We start from the raw sequence: 17,532 nt of genomic DNA, 5'->3' as shown, positions 1-17,532 counted from the left end.
ACGATCTCGTAGCCTCAGTTGCATGTGGCATGCTACAATTTGTTGGCAACAACATGCGGCTTAAAAGCTTGCAAACTCCATAACCGTAACCACACCTACCTTAATTGCTTGCATGCCCCCCCCCCACCATCAATTGAATTAGTGACAGCATGTGTATGTATGTTGTATGTATGTATGTGTGTGAGCTGTTGCGGCTTACTTACAGATGATCCCTTACGCTCCGAGCAACCACCCAAACAGTTGACCGACTTCTGGCGCGACCTGCTGCCACTGCCAGCCGCAGCAGCAGCACCAGCACCACCACCCCCACCACCTGCTGAGGGTGGGCGATATGTAACGCCGCGCAGCATTTCCGTGCTGTCCTTGGTCGAGTCGGGCGTGCCAGTCTCCTCGTCGTACTGTGGTTGTTGTTGTTCGTTTTTTTTTATGTATGCGAATGCAAATTTCAATGAATTTTGGTTAAACACAAAAAATGATTTACATATTTAATTGATATTTAATTGTAATGGCAGACACTTGTACTCGTTATACAGTTAATGCTTATACAAGTTTCCATTATTATTAAAAATATATTTATATATTGTATGTTGAACAACAGTAAAGAAGCAAAAATAACTGCATGTTAACGTTGTTATCTTTATGTGTGTGTTTGTCTGTGTGTGTGTAAAAAACATGTAACACTTAAATTTATATAGCTGTGTATGTGTGTGTGTGTGACATGCCAGTTAAGTGTAATGACTAATAGCCAAAACATGTTAGTAATTAAATGAGTGTGGAGCTTGTGTTATAAACAAATTAATTAATGAAAAGCTAAACACATGAATTGTAAAAAACATATACGAAAAATATATTTAAAGAATTGCATTTTTTGCTTTCATAGGTGCTGGCAAATAGCAAAGTAGTCACTAATAGTCACTAGCTAATTGTCTATGCAATGAGCAAACCGTAGCGCCAACGTTTTTGGGTGAGAGCGGGGCGAGCGACGATTCGCTAATTAAGTCAGAGCGCAGCTAATTTGTATCGATTTTTAAATCAACCAAAATAAACACTAAATGGGCGGCGGCTATAAGCAACTCAGATTTATTTCAATTAAATACAAATTTAAAAATCGTTTAGCTTTAACAAGGCAAAATATAAAATTGTGTGGATGGGGCATTAAAAAGGAAAAGCGAGCGCCTATTAATCATATTTTACTTTAATATTTCAGCATGCAAATTGCAAACATAACAACGATAAACAACAACAGCAATCAAAATAAAAATACAGCAAACTGCTACTCACACACACACGCACACACATGCACATACAACAAGCAATACATTTACACATAGTTATGACCATGACATGAGCAGTTCTAAGTCTAATGAGCAAGCAAAGTGAATTACTGTATGACATGTATAGATTTTAAATTTTTGTTTTTTTTTAATTGTTTTGTATTTTCTTTAAGGTTTTTTTTTCTACAAGTTTCTTCACTCACTGCGTGCGTGTGCGTTTTGTTATTTAGTTCAAAAACAATTGTATGTTCAATAGCTGGTCAAGTCCAATACAAACGCAAATCAATTAGTTTATTTTACTGTTCAACGGGTCGTATGCGTAATTATGCTTTAGTTCGTTGTAGCGCGCAAGGGATTATAGCGTGTGTATTTATATTTCTTATATTTCAGGATTTATGGAACGAACGATAGGAATTCAAATTCAAATTCTCTGATAATCGAAAAACTAAAAAAGCAACTACAATAAGATTTCGATTTGTATTTGTATATACAAAATGAATGATGGCAGTTGATACTAAATCAGCACGCTATGCTCGAGAGAAAGAGAGAGAGCGAGAGAGGGGGGGGAGAGAGTGGCGTATGGGTAATACTTTCTGCTGGCTAAGACGATTATGCGATTATATAAGAAGCAGAGAGATACTTGGAATAAAAAACTATTTGATAAGTAAAGTAGGTACGTTAATCGAAATCGAAATCGAAATCGAAATCTTTGCCAAGAGAAAAAGAGTTTGGTATTAAATGATGACTAGCATACTTATAATATGTTAAGTTATATATATATTAAGTATATAATGTGGGTTGGCGCAGCTTTTTTTTGATTTCAATAAAGTTCTCATTTCATATGCAGTTAGTATCGAAGCATAAGCGTGTGATTTTTAATACTGAACTGAAGAGCAAACCATATTTGAATGAATAAATGATAAAGAAATGAAATCAAATTGAAATCGATGCCTGCGGTAATTTAGTTAGCAACTCATAAAGAACGAAATGAAACATTAAACGAGTATTTTCAGCTTAAGTGTACCTCATGTAAGGCGCGTTTCGATTGCAAACCGAATCGAACCGAATTTAATTATTAATGTGAGCGCAAGAGACAAGTTTAAGGACAGAGAGAGAAAGAGACAGGCTTGGTGTGTGTGTGTGTGTAGGTGTCAAGAGTATTTGTTGTTCTTGTGTGTGTGTGTAGACAAATTAGTTTGTGCGGCTTTGGAATTTTGATGTGGAGAGTGTTATGTTAGTAGATAAGTTGATAAGTAAGAAAGAGAGCGAGAGAGGGACAGCGGTGTGTGTGGTGGGGCAATAGTTAAACCCACAGCGGATAAACCGTTTTAACTGCATTTGCTTTGGACTCACCGATGGACGCAAGCGCACGCAATGCCTGCTGAAAGCCGAGAAGGGTCCCCATCTTTCGACCGGCGAGTTACTCACATGTGATGTGTCCGCATTCGAGGTGTCCTGTGTGCGATAAATGCCAATGGGTATTTCACACGTGGTCGAGCAGAGCTTCTGATACAGCCGCCCATACGTGCGTATCCACATGTCGTCCTTGGTAATGCGCATCTAAAAACAAACAAATGACAATCAAAAATAAATGAAAATTCTGCTGCTGCACTCACCGAGGTAAGAAAGCCGCTGCCTGGCGCCTGATCTATGCCCAAAAGCAGACGCACAAACGTAATCACATAGTCCTTGACGAACGCCTGATAGAGCAGCGTGTCCAGCATCGAGGCGCTGAACACTGCGCCGGCGGCAAACGGCAAGCGGAACATGTAGGATATGTGCGAACCGCGCTCCTTCTCGCGCTGCAATTAAGTGAGCGACAAATTAATCTATGAGAACTGCGACAAGCACCGCGCGCTCCGCCGCTTGTTACCGACCTTTTCCATTTTGCTCAGATGCAGCGCGTACTTGTCATGGGCGCGGAACTGCATGAAGCGCATGTTCGAGCTCTGCGAGAGCTCAGTGATGCTCTTGATGCTGGGAAAGAATCTGGCAGAGGAATTAAGCCGATTATTTAATTAAATCAAAGCAAATGCAAGCAGTCACTTGATTTGAACTTTAGCCTGCGCTGCCTTTTAGCATAAATTAATAAATAAAAGTGGAGCTAACTATATTGATATTTACTTGAACATATTCTGCACGGCGACAATTGTGTTGCAGTCGGAGAGTGAGTCCTCCTCAGCTGAGTTGGACAGCTCCTTGTTGACGACCACAACACTCTCGGCCAGCGTAATGCCCGCGCGCAGCAAGTCATCCAGGCAGTCTATAGAGCCGAGCATCCAGTAAACCTAAATTAAACGAAATTAGCAAATTTTATATTTTATATGAGCTGCGTCGCACCAATGGAAAATAGGAAAGCGCATCGAGAAACGCAACATCTGGTCGACGCTCCAGCAGCAGAATTATGGGATTCAGCGATGTCTTGGAACGAAAGTGCGCACGCAAGGGTATGATGAAGTTATAAATGCCATTCGATGCGTAGTCGGCAGCCAGTATGATCGTCTTGTTCTGCCACTGATACTCCTTGGCATTGCGATAGCTGCAGTGCTCACAGACCTGGCGGCGAAACACAAACAGAGCGGAGCAGAGCGGATTGAGTTGCGCGCCTGAGGGTTTAGTAAGTGAGCTTGTCACTCACCTGTGCCAGCTGCAGACAGCAGAGCGGCTTCTTCTCCTTGAGCAGATAGCAGAGCGTGGGACTCACACCGATGAAGGGCGAGACGGGTGGAAAGCCTTTGACAATGCTGCAAGCAAAACGAGCACATGAAACTGCGGCTATCAGGCTAATGGGCTAATGGCCAATTAGATGAGTAAAGCAAAAATGAAAAGTAGAAGCTTCGAGTGCGGTGTGTGTTTGTATCTGTGTGTGTGTAACTTGCAACTTGCAGCTAAGATGTGAGCCAGACTTAACTTAGTTATTAGTTGTTAGTGTTATCTGTGAGTTGTCACATGCAATTAATGTCTTGGCTGCCTATGCTTGCCACATGCCACATGCCACACACGCACACACTTGCAAGCGGCAGCGCTGAAAAGCACTTTAATTGCATTGGAACACAAAACTGAAGTTTGCGGCAAAGCAAAATACACAACAGCAACAACAACAACAACAGCAACAGCAACTTGTAGCAAGAACTTTTGTGGCAAGACAAGCAAAACGAAAAAGCAAGCAAAAGCAGTGAAATACAAATGCAAACAGCAAGCAGGCTTAAGCTATAGAGTAAACTTGCCCCAACTATTGGTTACGCTTTAATGTAAATTTCATTTCAAGTTTAGTTGACAACGGCGACAGTTTTGGTTTTGGTTGACGCAAACAAATAAAAGCGCGAACGCAAAGCTTGGCAAATCTCAAGTAGTGTCCAAGGTAAACGTTGCAAGTCATTAAAAACTAGCCCGCGGCAGGCATAAACATTGCATAAGCAGCAGCTGCAACAACAACAGCAACAGCAAACAGCAACAACAATTGGAACAACAACAGCGTTCAACAACTCTTCAAACAATGGAAGCATTCCAAAAATGGGCGGCCCAGTGGTTTGCAACTGCTTCCTCCGCCGCCGCCTCGCACTGCCAGTTGCAACTTACCCGGAGTAGTCAGCGACCCAGACCGGACGCGCCAGTCGCCGCGTCTCAACGCTGCTGCTCGACGTGAATGCATAACCCGCCGGCAAGCCGGACAACGTGCCAGCTGATGCCGCCGCCACAGCCGCCGCTGCAGTTGTTGTTGTTGTACTGGTTGCGGTTGCGGACTCATCATGCGAACAACTGCAGCAGCAGCTGCGCTGCAACTGTTGCCGGCGTGCGGCCAGCATGGCAAACGTGCCCGTGCCCATACCCGTGCCCTTGGGCTGCGCGCATTCGCTGTCGCAGCTGAAACTCTTCTTCATCACGCGTCTGCGCGACGCTGCGGGCCACTCCAGCGGCACAGTCGGCGCCGTGCAGTAGGCACAGGCGCCATTGACGCTGCCGCGCTGATACGAATCCTCCGAGGAGCTCATGATGAGCGAATAGGTGCGCGATTGTGGAAAGTGACCGCCCAAGCAACTGCGAGACACAATTAAACCAAAGACTGGCAGACTGCTCAACTTGCTTGCAACATTTAGAGACAACAACAAGCAGCGCTACTTTCAACACATAGATTATGTTTAAAATAACGCTCGCTTCAGCTAGTTGGAATATACATAGACTGCACTAGAGCTAGGGACACAACAATCGGAGTTTCAAAATTATAAAGGGATACACTTAAGCAGAGCTGTAAGCGAAGTTCAAGAATCTGAAAGATTCTTAAAGCAATTAGTAGCTATAGAATTTGTATGTGAATTGTTATGGGCAGCAGTAGGCGTGGCAGACGTTAGATACAAATAGATACTTCAATTATTTTTAATAGGTTTATATAGAGCACGATCGGATAAATTGCTGCCATTGCTTTGTTTTAACTTGAACTTGCTTTAACTTCAATTTACAGCTCGGCATGCTAGACGGCTTTAAGAGCTTGGGGTGGGGGGCTTGGGTTTGCATTGCTTTATTTTTTTGGGGGGTAGGGGGTGTACACCACATAGTTAGTTAGTTCACATATGCATATATTAGTTAGTAGCTATACATGGATTTCAAGTGCCTCAGTTAGTTACTTAATTGAAAAGAAAAGAAAAACTCAAGTTTGCTTTTTTTTTTTTAACTCTTAACTTACGCAATTTTCTCGGATGGCGAACGCCAGGGCATTTCGTCATCGATTTCATCGTCGCTCTCGTCGCCCTCTTCGCCATCATCGTTGCCGGCAATGCTGAAAGATGATGAGGTGAACATATCCGGCACGGGCAGTATGGAAGGACGTCGACTACCTGCAGTGTATAAAATGGAATACAAGCATTGGTGGCATACAATTTGTTGAATTGAATTGCTGCTTGGGTTACCTCGACGCTGATTGAGCACATCAGGACTGAGCAGATTGGGATTATTGGCATAGGGCACGTCCAAATGGTTGCCGGTTGTGGTTAACGTTGCGGGCGTAATGCTGAGCGAGGTGCCCATGTTCAGACCCAAGCCAAGGCCTCCACCAGTCATGCTGCTGCTGCTGGTGGCACCACCACCAAGCGGCAAGGCTGTTGTTGTTATCGCTGTCGTTGTTGTGGCCGCCGCCGTTGCCATTTGCGTGGCGCTGACTGTTGTGTCCTTTAGATTCTGCTTCGAGTCCGATATTATCACAGCCGTTGGGTTGTCGCTGGCTGCCATTGTGTGTATTTGTATGCGTGTGCATGTGTGTGTGTGTATTTGTTTGGGAAAAATTAGATGCAGAATTAAACTTATTAAGAGCTTTCAGCAAATTGACTGCAAGTAGTAGTAGTAGAGCTAAGAGGAGGAATTAAGCACAAAAGACTGACGCTACTTGAACAAAGTTTTGCTTGCTTTACAAGAAGAAATTCTCTAAAATTTCCAGCTGAACAACAAATAACAAAAGTGACAAAAGCAGAACGGCGCAACACGCAGACGAAGTAAAAAGTACAAGTAAAATTAATGTGATAGTAAGAACGACGTGCAAGAATCTTAAACTAAAAACAAGAGCACAACCTATCGAACTCATTAAAAGTTCCCAAAAATGCAGCCAAGTGATTAGCAGTCCCAGCCATGGGCCAATGACACAGGCTTAAGCCTTGGGCTAAGCTAACTATGGCCGAATTACAATAATGTTAGTTTAATGTAACAAAATTAAACACAGCCTAACACTTAAAATTTGCATAAGAAAGTTCGTTGCAGCGCTTTGTATTTAATGCTTAAATTAGAAATGGATTAACGTTTATATAATTTAAGCTTTTTGAAAAATAAGCACTTATCAATTGAGTAAAGTAAATTTAAACTATTTATAAATGCTTGATTATTGAATTTCTCTACAGGCTATTAAATTAAATTAAAGCTACTTATATTTAACTCATTCCAATCAATAGTGTATCAATTTATAATATTTAAATAACTTAAGCTATTTATATTTATATTTTATGCAATAGTGCGCTATAATTATTTACAGCTCATCGATGGCAGCCTTGAAGTTTCAGCTGGTGTCATTTAAAGCTCGTTGGCTAGCCTTTTTGTATGTTGTCATAATATGGAAGTTGAAACTAGTTAGCAAGCATAATAAGCTGCGTTTATACAAAAGTTCGTGGAACAATTTGGGGCTGTCTAATGACTTTGGCCTTTGCCTCATTTGCGGACGCTTGTCTCAACTTAATTATACGACAGGCAAAGCAGCAACTAGTACATAAATTTTCGGTTGCTAACACAAGTATTTGCAGTAATTTTGGCGCCTAGCGCTGACCCTGGCACGCAACAGTTTTAACACAGGTACATATATAATATATATATATAGCATATTAAATAAATTAGGCGGCGTATGCGCAATATTGCGTGCATGGTGCGTATAATTTATAATTGACAGGGCAGGGCACAGGCACAGGCACCTTGAGAGCAATATTAACTATCGATAACCAAGGGGTGCAACAACAACAAATAAACAAAAAGTGAAAAAGCACAAAAAAATGCGCGCAAGGCATGCAAAAGGTACAACAAGTGAGCAAAGCAGCGCGTATGTAAAATAAATAACTAAGCGGAAGTGTTGAATAGTTGTGTGTGTATGTGTGTGTGTGTATGTGTGCTAATGGCATTTGAGCAGCGGAAATGTAATTGGCGCATGTTGGGGGGGGCAGAAAAGCGCTTTTAGTACTATTTACAGGCGCTAGGCAAAAACTAAAATATATACAATACATAGAGCGAACTGTACATATGTGTAGAGGTAGCGAGAGAGAGAGAGCGACAGAGATAGAGATAGAGATAGGTAGATAGATGTGTGTACTGAACTACGCGTAGTATAAAATTTAGAATTGAGTTTCAAAAGTTTCAAAAGTCAAATCAAACAATTGCTTGGCTTCAATTTTTTGTTGGAATTGTTCATTCAGAGAGAGAGAGAGAGTTGGGTTAGTTGTTGGGGGGGAGAGTATTATTTTCTTTTTGGGTTGCTTGGTGTCACACTCACGCACAAATAGTGTTGTATGGTCACTGTCACATGTTTGTTGTTGTTGTTGTAGTTGTTGTTGTACTTGTAGTAGTTGTTGCTGCTGCTGCTGCTGATACGGCTGCGACAGCATTTGCGGATACGGATATGGTTGCAAGTGGTGCCGCTCGGTTAGGGGCGTGCCGGCGCCAGAGTCATAACTGGGACTGTGGGGCACACGAACACAAACAGACGGCACTGGTGCAATGGCCGCTTGATTCAAAGCGGTTGTTGTTGATACAGATGCTGATGCTGATAATAATGTTGATGATGTGAGAGTCGTGCTTATTGTTGTAGTTGTTGTTGTTATATTTGTTACTGTTGCTGTTGTTGTTGTTGATGTTGTTATTGTTGTATTGGCTACACATACATTATACGATATATATGACATTAGGAATATATAGTATTCTATATGCTTAGGTGTGTATGTGTGTGTGTGTGTGTGTGTTTGGATGTGTGCGTGCTTGTGTTAATGTTAGCGTTTATTTCTTTATACTAAGCTAGTCTCAGTCTTACTAATTATTATTCACTTCACTATTTAATTTCAATTTTATTTTGCTTTCATTTAATTCTGCGCAGCTGTTTGTGTTTAAATATTTTCTGTTTTTTTTTTCGAGTAAAGCTCAAGTAGAAATTTGTAAATAATTAAGTAAATTAAAGCTAGAAAAGTTGTTAGAAAGTTCGAGAAAACTTAACAAAGCATTTGTGTTATATATTTATTTCTTGTGTATGTTTCTTTGAAAACACAAAATCTCAGCACAAAGTCAATTTATTAATTAAAAACAAAAAGACGTCAACTTTCAAGACTAAACGAATAATGTTAATTAGAGACGGGCACGCGCACACACATTGAAAGCATTTTAATATATATATTTTCTTTTTTTCATGGTTTTATTTGTTTAATAAAGACAAGAACCGCAACAAGATGAAACCAAATATCAACCAACATATCAAACGAAAACAAGTTAGACAGACAAATATAAATTAAAAACTTTCTTTTCAAACGCAGCCTTCAACACAAAAACAGAAAGATACAAAAAATCAATAGCATTAACTTGTTGCTAAATAGACGGTACATACTGTAATTTTATTTTAGAATATGTTTGTTGAATTTTCATTTAAAGTTTTGCTGTTGCTGCTGCGCAATCTTCATTCAAAGTCATTCATACGTGTGTTTTGCACAAACACACACACACACACACATACACACACAGTTTGTTACACACACATATTTACATGCATTGTGGTACCCACCAGTTGCTGCATGCGCATGGGAGGGGCCAGCACCGCCCGAATTGCCGCCGCCGCCGCCGCCGCCGCCGCCTTCTTTGCTGGCTGCCGTCGCATCCGTAGTTTGATTTTGATTAACGACAAATGCCGAATTCTCCTCCTTGGTGATGCTCATATAATAGCACGTGTCATCCTTTTTCATAATGTGCCTGGGCCCAGGGTTTAGTAGTATGGTGTCCTCATAGAATTCCGGCAGCTCGGCAGGTCTCACGCCCACCAAAGCGACTCCATACCTTTTTTTTTTTATTTGTGGTTTCAATGGTCGGAGGAGTGTGAGCGACGTCAATGCAAATAAAAAGTTGCGAAATATGAAAATGTAAAGCAATTTTGGCATTTTACATAAATTTAAGTGTGTGTGTGTGTGTGTGTGTGTGGTCTAAATAAATACAAGAGTGTGAGTGGGCTCGAGTGGGTTTGGTGTGTGGCGTTTATTTATGGACCCTCGATGCATGCACAACGCAAATTGTTGTTAACTAAAAAGCGGGATACTTCTCACTTACTTGCGGTGCGAATGGAAACTGGCATAGGTAAAACTTTTGCCCTCGTACTCCCCAAAGAAGCGACTGTCGCCCAGGACAATGTGATAAATCTCATTGCCCGAGCACTTGCCATAGAGCCGATGCCATTCCTCCGGTGACTGCTGGCCTTCCCTGGATTTTGGAATTTATATTTGTGAGCGTGAAAGTAAAAAGTTGAAGTTTTCTAATTGTTGGCGCGTCATGCGTCATGCGCACCTAGAGCCACACGCTAATTAGAATTCAACGTTTTTGCCTGTTGAATGCGTCAAGTTATACGCGGCGTATGATTAATCTGGCTTGCGTGCTTGCGGTTGCCGCAACAAAGCCCAGAAATGGCAAATGCGACCGCGAATTGTGGCCGCAGCTTAGCGTGGCGCACTTAACACTTGACGACACAAATGAAATTAGCATAAAAAAGCGACTTTAATTTAATTAAAATCCTTGTGCCATATTAAGTACGCGGCTTGACATATAAACAATGAAAAATAAACTATAGCATAGCATTTAAGTGAATTAATTAACGACAGCAATTAAATTTGCAAAGCGCGTTAAGTTTTTACAAGTCAACTATAGATTTTGTAATCAATTTAATTAAAAAAGTTTTGAAAAGCTTTCAGAGCATATCTGTGTCCTGGCAACTATGTTATGACGCATTCAGCTGTCAGCCACTGACGCACACTATGCGCGACTAAATTTATAATTAAATTCATTACGCTTTTTTATCAGCGGATAAGCGAGTGTGCGCCATTAACGGTTGAGCGCGCGCATAACAAGGATATAGCAATGACATGTGTTTGTTCGGATACTCACTGGCCACGTGACGTGTGCAGCAGCAGAGTGACCAGCGTGCTGGCGCCGGGGCAGGTGCAGTTGTTGGCCAGCAGCGCGTACTTGAACTCATCCTCGCAGACCACATGCTCGGCGAACTTCACATGCAGCTTGTGCTCCGGCCTGGGCGCCGCAATGAATTTCCGGAAATGCAGGAAAAGCAGCAGCAGATGCAAATAAATTCGAATAGTTTACAATTTTTTTTGCTAACAGTAGCCAAAGAGTTCGAATTAACTGAAGCGTGACTAACGCACGAGCGCACTCACCTGAATATTTGCACATACTGCGGCACATTCGGCGCAAAGTCCTTGACGGCCCAGGAGCGCAGTATGGTGTGCTCGTCGGCCGCCGTTTTGTCCGCATAGTTGCGAGCGGCCAATATGAAGCACGCCTCCGCCTCGTTCATGCGCGCCCGCGCCAAATCGCCGTCCTTCAGACAGGAGCCCTAAGCGAATGTCAAAAATACACCCAAAATGTCAATGCAGGCGCTGTTAAATATTTAAACAATCCCACCTACACTCACCTGTATATAGATGACGCGCTGCGCCCAAATGGGCACCTGCAGTATCATGCGCATGGTGGTATCCAGCTCCATGGGGCTGAGCAGCACCACATAAAAGTCCTGCAGCAGTGGATGCGCATAGAACTCGTTGAGGAAATCCATAATTGTATCCGCATGCAGCGTCGTCGAGCAGACAACCACATGCTTCTCACTTTGCGCCCGATGCGAGGAATAGCTGCCGCCTAGCTTCTGGCGTTCCATCCAAGTGAATGCCAGCTGCTCGAACTGCCAAAGAAACGAAATAAATCAATAATGCAGCGCCGCTTAGCTGCTGCAGCTTTAACTTGGCTTTAAAGGCGGCAGCTGCTGCCAAAAATTTGATTTATATGCACAAATTTAACAACAGCTGAGTGCAGCGCTTTTGTTTAGCATAGAAAATAACTAAATAATAAATGAAAAAATGATAAGCACATTAGCTTAGAATTATAACTGCTAATCATTATTTAGCAGCTGTGCATTTAAGTCAATTTAAAAACATTTAAGCCTAACTATGCCAATAAATTTTTTATTAGTCTTTGCTACATTAATTTTAGTTTTAGCCAAACAATTTGTTGTTGTCAATTTATGTTGCACTTGCAATTTCAATTGTGCCATTAATAATTTCGCTTAAATTCAAGTGCTTTGCTACACACATACGTATGTGTGTGTGTGTGCAACAATTTGTACAAAATGTTGTTGGCTATTGACTTTTGTTGTTATGGCTGCTCATAAATTTGTTATTTCTGCTGCTTTTTTTTTGTTTGTTGTTTTTTTTTTTTGGTGCAAGCTTGTGCTTGTTTTATGACTGCGCGCCAAAATGTATGCTATGAAAAAGAGCGAGAGCGAGAGAGCGAATGATTGATGCGCTTGTTTGGCCAACGGCGCTGGCATATTGACTGCCAGCAACTGAACTTTTAGCCACTGCTCACAATTGCACGTTAATTGTTGAGAGACTCGAGCAGACTCATGACTCATATTTATATAGATTGATGGCCGTGTGGCGCGCAGTATCAACAAACAGACTGCAAAACTGCGTCGTTAATAGCCAAATTGATTGATGGACACACATGCAACACAACTAAGCAGCTTAAAGCAGCCAATAAAGCCAGAGTTATTGCCAACTGTCTTGTCAACAGCGCAAGTTGCGGCATTAACGCACCTGCGTAGGCAGCACAATCAGTGCCACACATATCATGATGACCATATAGAGCTGCGATGGCCAAATGTCCGGCACGAGGTCACCATAGCCAACCGTCGAGAAGGTCACAACCACATAGTAAGTGCTTTGAAACAGATTCAAGTGCCGATGCCCTGCGCGCTGAAAATGTTGTATGCCGCAAACGCTAAAGCAACAACGCGAAATAAACAAAAACAAAATTCAGTTAGTCAGTCGATATGGTGGAGCAGTTGAGTATGTCCCTCCCACCTGGTGAACACAAGGCACAATAGCGTGGCGGACAATATGGTCAGCTGCTGTGACAAAGCCGATTGTGACTTTTGCATGGCTCGATGCAGATCGTTCTGCGAAATAGAAAAGCAACAGACATACAAATAAATTTCAATTTGGGCGAGCAGCGTTTGGCTAATACTTACAAACATATTCTCCAGCGAGCGCTTGGCCAGCCAGCAGTTGAGAAATATTGGTATGAAGAGATTGCGCACTGGCGGATGCACAATCTGCGAATCAATTTTAAATACAAACTTGCCATAGTTATATATCAATTAGCATTTGATACTTACCGTTAGTGCAAAGGGTATTGTCGTTACTAATTCTAGTATAAAGTGAAATGAGAGTATTTGCTGCCAAATGTTGCCCTGCATAGCAATTGGTTCGTTGGTTGCGTATAGAATTTCAAATTAATTAATGACTCGACTCGACTCGACTCGACTTGACGGCAATTAGCGTAAACTCACCTTATAGCCTAGATATGTTAGAACCAAAGATTGCGTTAACGACACCATGGCCAGCAGTAATTGTAGCACCCAGAGCACTGTGGGTCGATTCACCCAGAGTATTGCATCCCAGTTGATAATTGGATTCTCCTGGAACTCCTCCTCCGTCAGCTTCGCGGAGATGATAAACTCTGTCTTATTGGCCACTTCGCAGCCATAGCTATGGAGCAATTAATCAACGCTTAGACTTTGACATAAGTTTGCTACGCTTGTGTGGCTTACCATGTTATAAATGTTGGATTTTTATCCAATATCACACGTATTATGTAGAGAACACACGACAGTAACTTAAGGAATAAATCGGCAATTCGTATGCGTAAGCCTGCAAACAGACGTAAGTAGCACAAACATACAAAAAATTTGGGTCAAACAACTAAATTATGCTGACCAAAAGGGCCAGCAGGCCACCAGCTAACTGTTTACTGTTTACCTGATTGCTTAGATAGCTCTCTGGCTGGTTTACCTGTTTGCCTACACAATTATTTTCAGTCCGAATCAATATTTACTTGTTGTGTGCTGAGCTAAGCAGCCAAACCCCCCACACAGTCCACAGTCAATATTATTTCAATTTTGTGTAGCATTAAAGTCAGTTCAACATCGATTGGGCGCGCTCGCATTTCAATTAACTTAAATACAAATATATAAATTGTGCACTTACTTGAACGCTGATTCTTAATGAAATACAGTTGCAGTCTTTCTTTGAATGTGTTTTCATTCACATAGTACTCCACACGAACTCTGCAAAGAATCAAAAACGAGAGAGCGCATATTATTGTTAGCTTAATGCAATCAATTTGTAAATAATGACAAAAAGCCGCTTACAGCCAGCTGCGCATTTAATATTCTGTTCTCAGCCTTTATTCAATAAATTGCATTCGCTGCTGCTGCTGCTGCTGCTGCACTTGACAATTGATACGCTTACTTATCACATTATATTGTAGTATATATGTTAAAGTGACAGCCCAGCTCGTCGCTCAGGTTGCCCATGGCAGCCTCCTGCTCCATTTTCTATGCCAAAGTTGCGTGCAACGCGCATCAGACAAGCACACGCTATTAATGTGTCACTGTCTGTGTCTGTATGTGTGTCTTTCTCTGTATGTGTGTGGCGCGTGCCAGTTTGATGTGCGTGCTGTGCACATTTGGACAGCAACTGAAATTGCTATTTTAAAAATTTAGATGCTTAGGATGTGCTGAAAATTAAAAATAAATATCAAACACAGCTGCACGCAATTAAATAAATTTTGTTTTTGTTCCAGCGCGCGCACTAATTGCCGAGCAATTGAAATTTCAACACACAAGTGCGCTTAGAGTTGAAGATTGTTTGCTTTAAGATTGAATTTAAAACTTAAATTTAGTTTGAAGATTTTTAATTTCAATTTAAATTGCAATATGCAATTGTAAGCAAATATGAAATGCTGAGCACACAAATTTAAAAAGCACTAAATTCATTTTGAATGTAAAAGTTCAATTTTAATTGGGTAAAACTGAATGCTAACTGATCTGGATTAGGTTTCGTTAAGTTACCGCCTTTATTTCTTGTATATTTATACTCATTTTAATTGAGTATTTAACGCCCACCTAAAATGCTACGAAATAGTAAAAAGAGATTCTTTTAAAGCTTGAAATAAACAAAAAGTAACTCTTCAGCTTTGGTTTTAAAGCCATAACTTGGTGTAGCGAATTTTTGATCAATCGAAACACCAACAGCACTTTTATTAGTATCTCATAGAGTAAATTAGGCCAAAACACTCTTCAGTCCGATTTTTTTTGGCTGAGATATTGCTTCTCAAAGTTAGAAAAGTGATAAGAAATGAAGACGGCATCATTTTTGGCAAAAATTTACGGTTACATCACGAATTTTGCCAAAATATCGAAAATCGAAAACTTCAGAAGTTTGAATGCAGTTTGATTCTTATGCATCTCACGAGTCTAATACAATGCATGAACCCGCAATGGATCATTTCGCTGAATTACGCTATCAAAAGGCGATATTTCACAAAAATTTGTCTTGTTTACTATTTTGTTCATAACTTCGCCAAATAATTTGTGTATCAAACTTATTTAATTGTGCTTTCCACGCCAAAATATAGACGTATAGAGCATTTGGATCGGATTTTTTTTAGCTGAGTTATAGCTTTGCAAACTTTGAAATTAAACAAATAGTTACTCTTCAGCATTGGTTTTGTTGCGATAAATATTTCAAAAACAATTTTTTATTAATTGAACACAACAGCAGATGTTTATTTAGTATCTCATGAGTAAATTAAGCATAAAAACACATCTGTGCGATGTTTTTTGGCTGAGATATAGCTTCCCAAAGTTAGAAAGTGATAAGTAATGAAGACGGCATCGTTTTTGGCAAAAATTCAAATAACATCACATTTGTTGCCAAAATATCAAAAATTCTACAATTTCCAAATTTGAATGCAGTTTTGTTCAGCTGCATCTCACGAGTCAAACAATGCATGAAACTATGAAATCGAACGCCACTTGGCTGAATTATGGCTTATTAAATATTGATATTTCACAAGAAGTTTACGCTTTTGTTTATAACTTAGCTACACTATGTGTGCTCAGCTTCGCTTTATTAGCAGGAGATACTGCACAGACAGTGGACTCTGCTTGTTTTGCTTTGAGTATTTTAAATTAAGAGCAACACTCGATCAGATTTACACAATTCAAATTGCATTTTTATATACAAAATGAATTTAGTTCTATTTAAATTAAATACAGTGACATATAATAAAAAAAAAACGCATATTACTATATGAATACTATCATTTTAATTTATATATACAGTTTACTATATACATACGTGTTTTATATATAATGTTTACTATATGAATACTATCATTTTAATTTATATATATGAAGGCAAACGCTTAGCTTATAAATACAAATGCTGTATTAAATTTAATTATGTTATTTGTTAAATTATTGTGTAATTTTTGTCTTACCAGCGACTGTTTATAGTCTAATTATACTAGTAACGTTTTCTTTTTGTCTTGTTATTAGTTGAATTTGAGCTAGAGTATCTTATGGTTTGTTTATAATGTTGCACTACGTGCTTGTCGCACAGTTGTTACTTTATTTATTGTTGTGCGCCAGCGTTGCAATAACTGTGCACAAGTTGCTGTGTGGCAACACGGCGTATGCGCAACAAAATAAAAACGTTTATCTTGCAATTGCAACGCAGCTGACAACTGACAATGCAGAGCTGCGAACTAAACCGAACACTGAGCACTGTAAATATGCTCAAGCCACAATAAATGCAAGCGGTACATGCAAATGGGAGCAAGATGCTGCTTTTCTTTTCTTTTTGGCCATAACTCAGAATAGTACGCCGAGTGCTTGGCAAAGAGACAGAGCAAAACGTATTAGAATCCAGACATGGCTTAAAGCGCACACAAGTGCGACTGACATGTATGGCACTTGTGTTGATTGTCTATGTGTGTGTGTGTGTGAGTGAAAGTCAAGCTGTGCTCGCAGGATTTAAGTAATTAAAGGCGTCTGTCTGGCGCAGGCAGCTTAATGAGCACACGCAGCATAGTGAAAGGAGCATTCAATTACAAATGCTGTGGACAGAGCAGCGCACCTGGCAGTTGCCTGCAGATAATAAACTAAAGCTGAAGCTAGCGATAGATAGATGGAGAGCGAAAGAGGCGGTCGCTCTAACTCATTTGTGCGGCTCTGAATATTCATGTCAAGGTTAACGCACGCACATGGCGCAACTGCCGGAATGAACAGATGACACCCGTGGGTGTTTGTTGCCAGCAACAAAGCCACGTAGTGGCAATGAACACACAACTCGCTGGTGACCAATCAGTTATGGCGCAAGCGTTTTAACCGCAACATGCCGCTGCATACAATCAACTCTGACCCCAGACAGACGGAAATTCGCAGCGAAGAATTCGCAGCAAGTTCATTCCACTCGGCCATTGAACGCGGCACAATAATTTGCAGCTGGCAATAAATTTTGTTAACATGTGTACGCGCACGAGTGAAGCAGTCAGCTGACAACTACAGCTACAGCTATGCAACGCTTTGGGGCAAAGCAGCAGTTGAACCCAAAGCCAGCGGCACATAAAAAAAACA

The 17,532-nt window shown here is 40.8% G+C and overlaps 1 protein-coding gene across 8 annotated transcripts in view; it reads right to left on the bottom strand.

Annotated features, from left to right (window-relative positions):
- LOC108596494 (potassium channel subfamily T member 2) overlaps positions 1 to 17,532 on the bottom strand; it is an 83,915-nt gene that overhangs the window by 3,505 nt on the left and 62,878 nt on the right. For 2 of the 8 annotated variants that reach the window (XM_017982314.2, XM_017982315.2), the window contains exons 3-23: positions 14,096 to 14,175; positions 13,660 to 13,759; positions 13,399 to 13,597; positions 13,225 to 13,299; positions 13,078 to 13,161; positions 12,911 to 13,005; positions 12,644 to 12,827; positions 11,467 to 11,730; positions 11,210 to 11,388; positions 10,926 to 11,066; positions 10,098 to 10,247; positions 9,562 to 9,830; positions 6,179 to 6,490; positions 5,956 to 6,106; positions 3,913 to 4,018; positions 3,615 to 3,830; positions 3,399 to 3,562; positions 3,152 to 3,263; positions 2,891 to 3,076; positions 2,703 to 2,834; positions 204 to 398 (exon numbers count right to left, since the gene is read on the bottom strand). In XM_017982314.2, coding sequence (XP_017837803.1) covers positions 204 to 398; positions 2,703 to 2,834; positions 2,891 to 3,076; positions 3,152 to 3,263; positions 3,399 to 3,562; positions 3,615 to 3,830; positions 3,913 to 4,018; positions 5,956 to 6,106; positions 6,179 to 6,490; positions 9,562 to 9,830; positions 10,098 to 10,247; positions 10,926 to 11,066; positions 11,210 to 11,388; positions 11,467 to 11,730; positions 12,644 to 12,827; positions 12,911 to 13,005; positions 13,078 to 13,161; positions 13,225 to 13,299; positions 13,399 to 13,597; positions 13,660 to 13,759; positions 14,096 to 14,175 — 3,394 coding nt within the window. Of the gene's footprint in view, positions 1 to 203; positions 399 to 2,627; positions 2,835 to 2,890; positions 3,077 to 3,151; positions 3,264 to 3,398; positions 3,563 to 3,614; positions 3,831 to 3,912; positions 4,019 to 4,853; positions 5,313 to 5,955; positions 6,107 to 6,178; positions 6,491 to 8,289; positions 8,668 to 9,561; positions 9,831 to 10,097; positions 10,248 to 10,925; positions 11,067 to 11,209; positions 11,389 to 11,466; positions 11,731 to 12,643; positions 12,828 to 12,910; positions 13,006 to 13,077; positions 13,162 to 13,224; positions 13,300 to 13,398; positions 13,598 to 13,659; positions 13,760 to 14,095; positions 14,176 to 17,532 lie in introns of all 8 variants that reach the window. The other 6 variants (XM_033293225.1, XM_033293226.1, XM_017982311.2 and 3 more) reach the window with 6 other exon arrangements.

The sequence above is a fragment of the Drosophila busckii genome, chromosome 2R, assembly GCF_011750605.1.
Source record: "Drosophila busckii strain San Diego stock center, stock number 13000-0081.31 chromosome 2R, ASM1175060v1, whole genome shotgun sequence".
NCBI classification, from domain to species: Eukaryota; Metazoa; Arthropoda; class Insecta; order Diptera; family Drosophilidae; genus Drosophila; species Drosophila busckii.
This window is presented reverse-complemented; position numbering and strand designations above follow the sequence as displayed.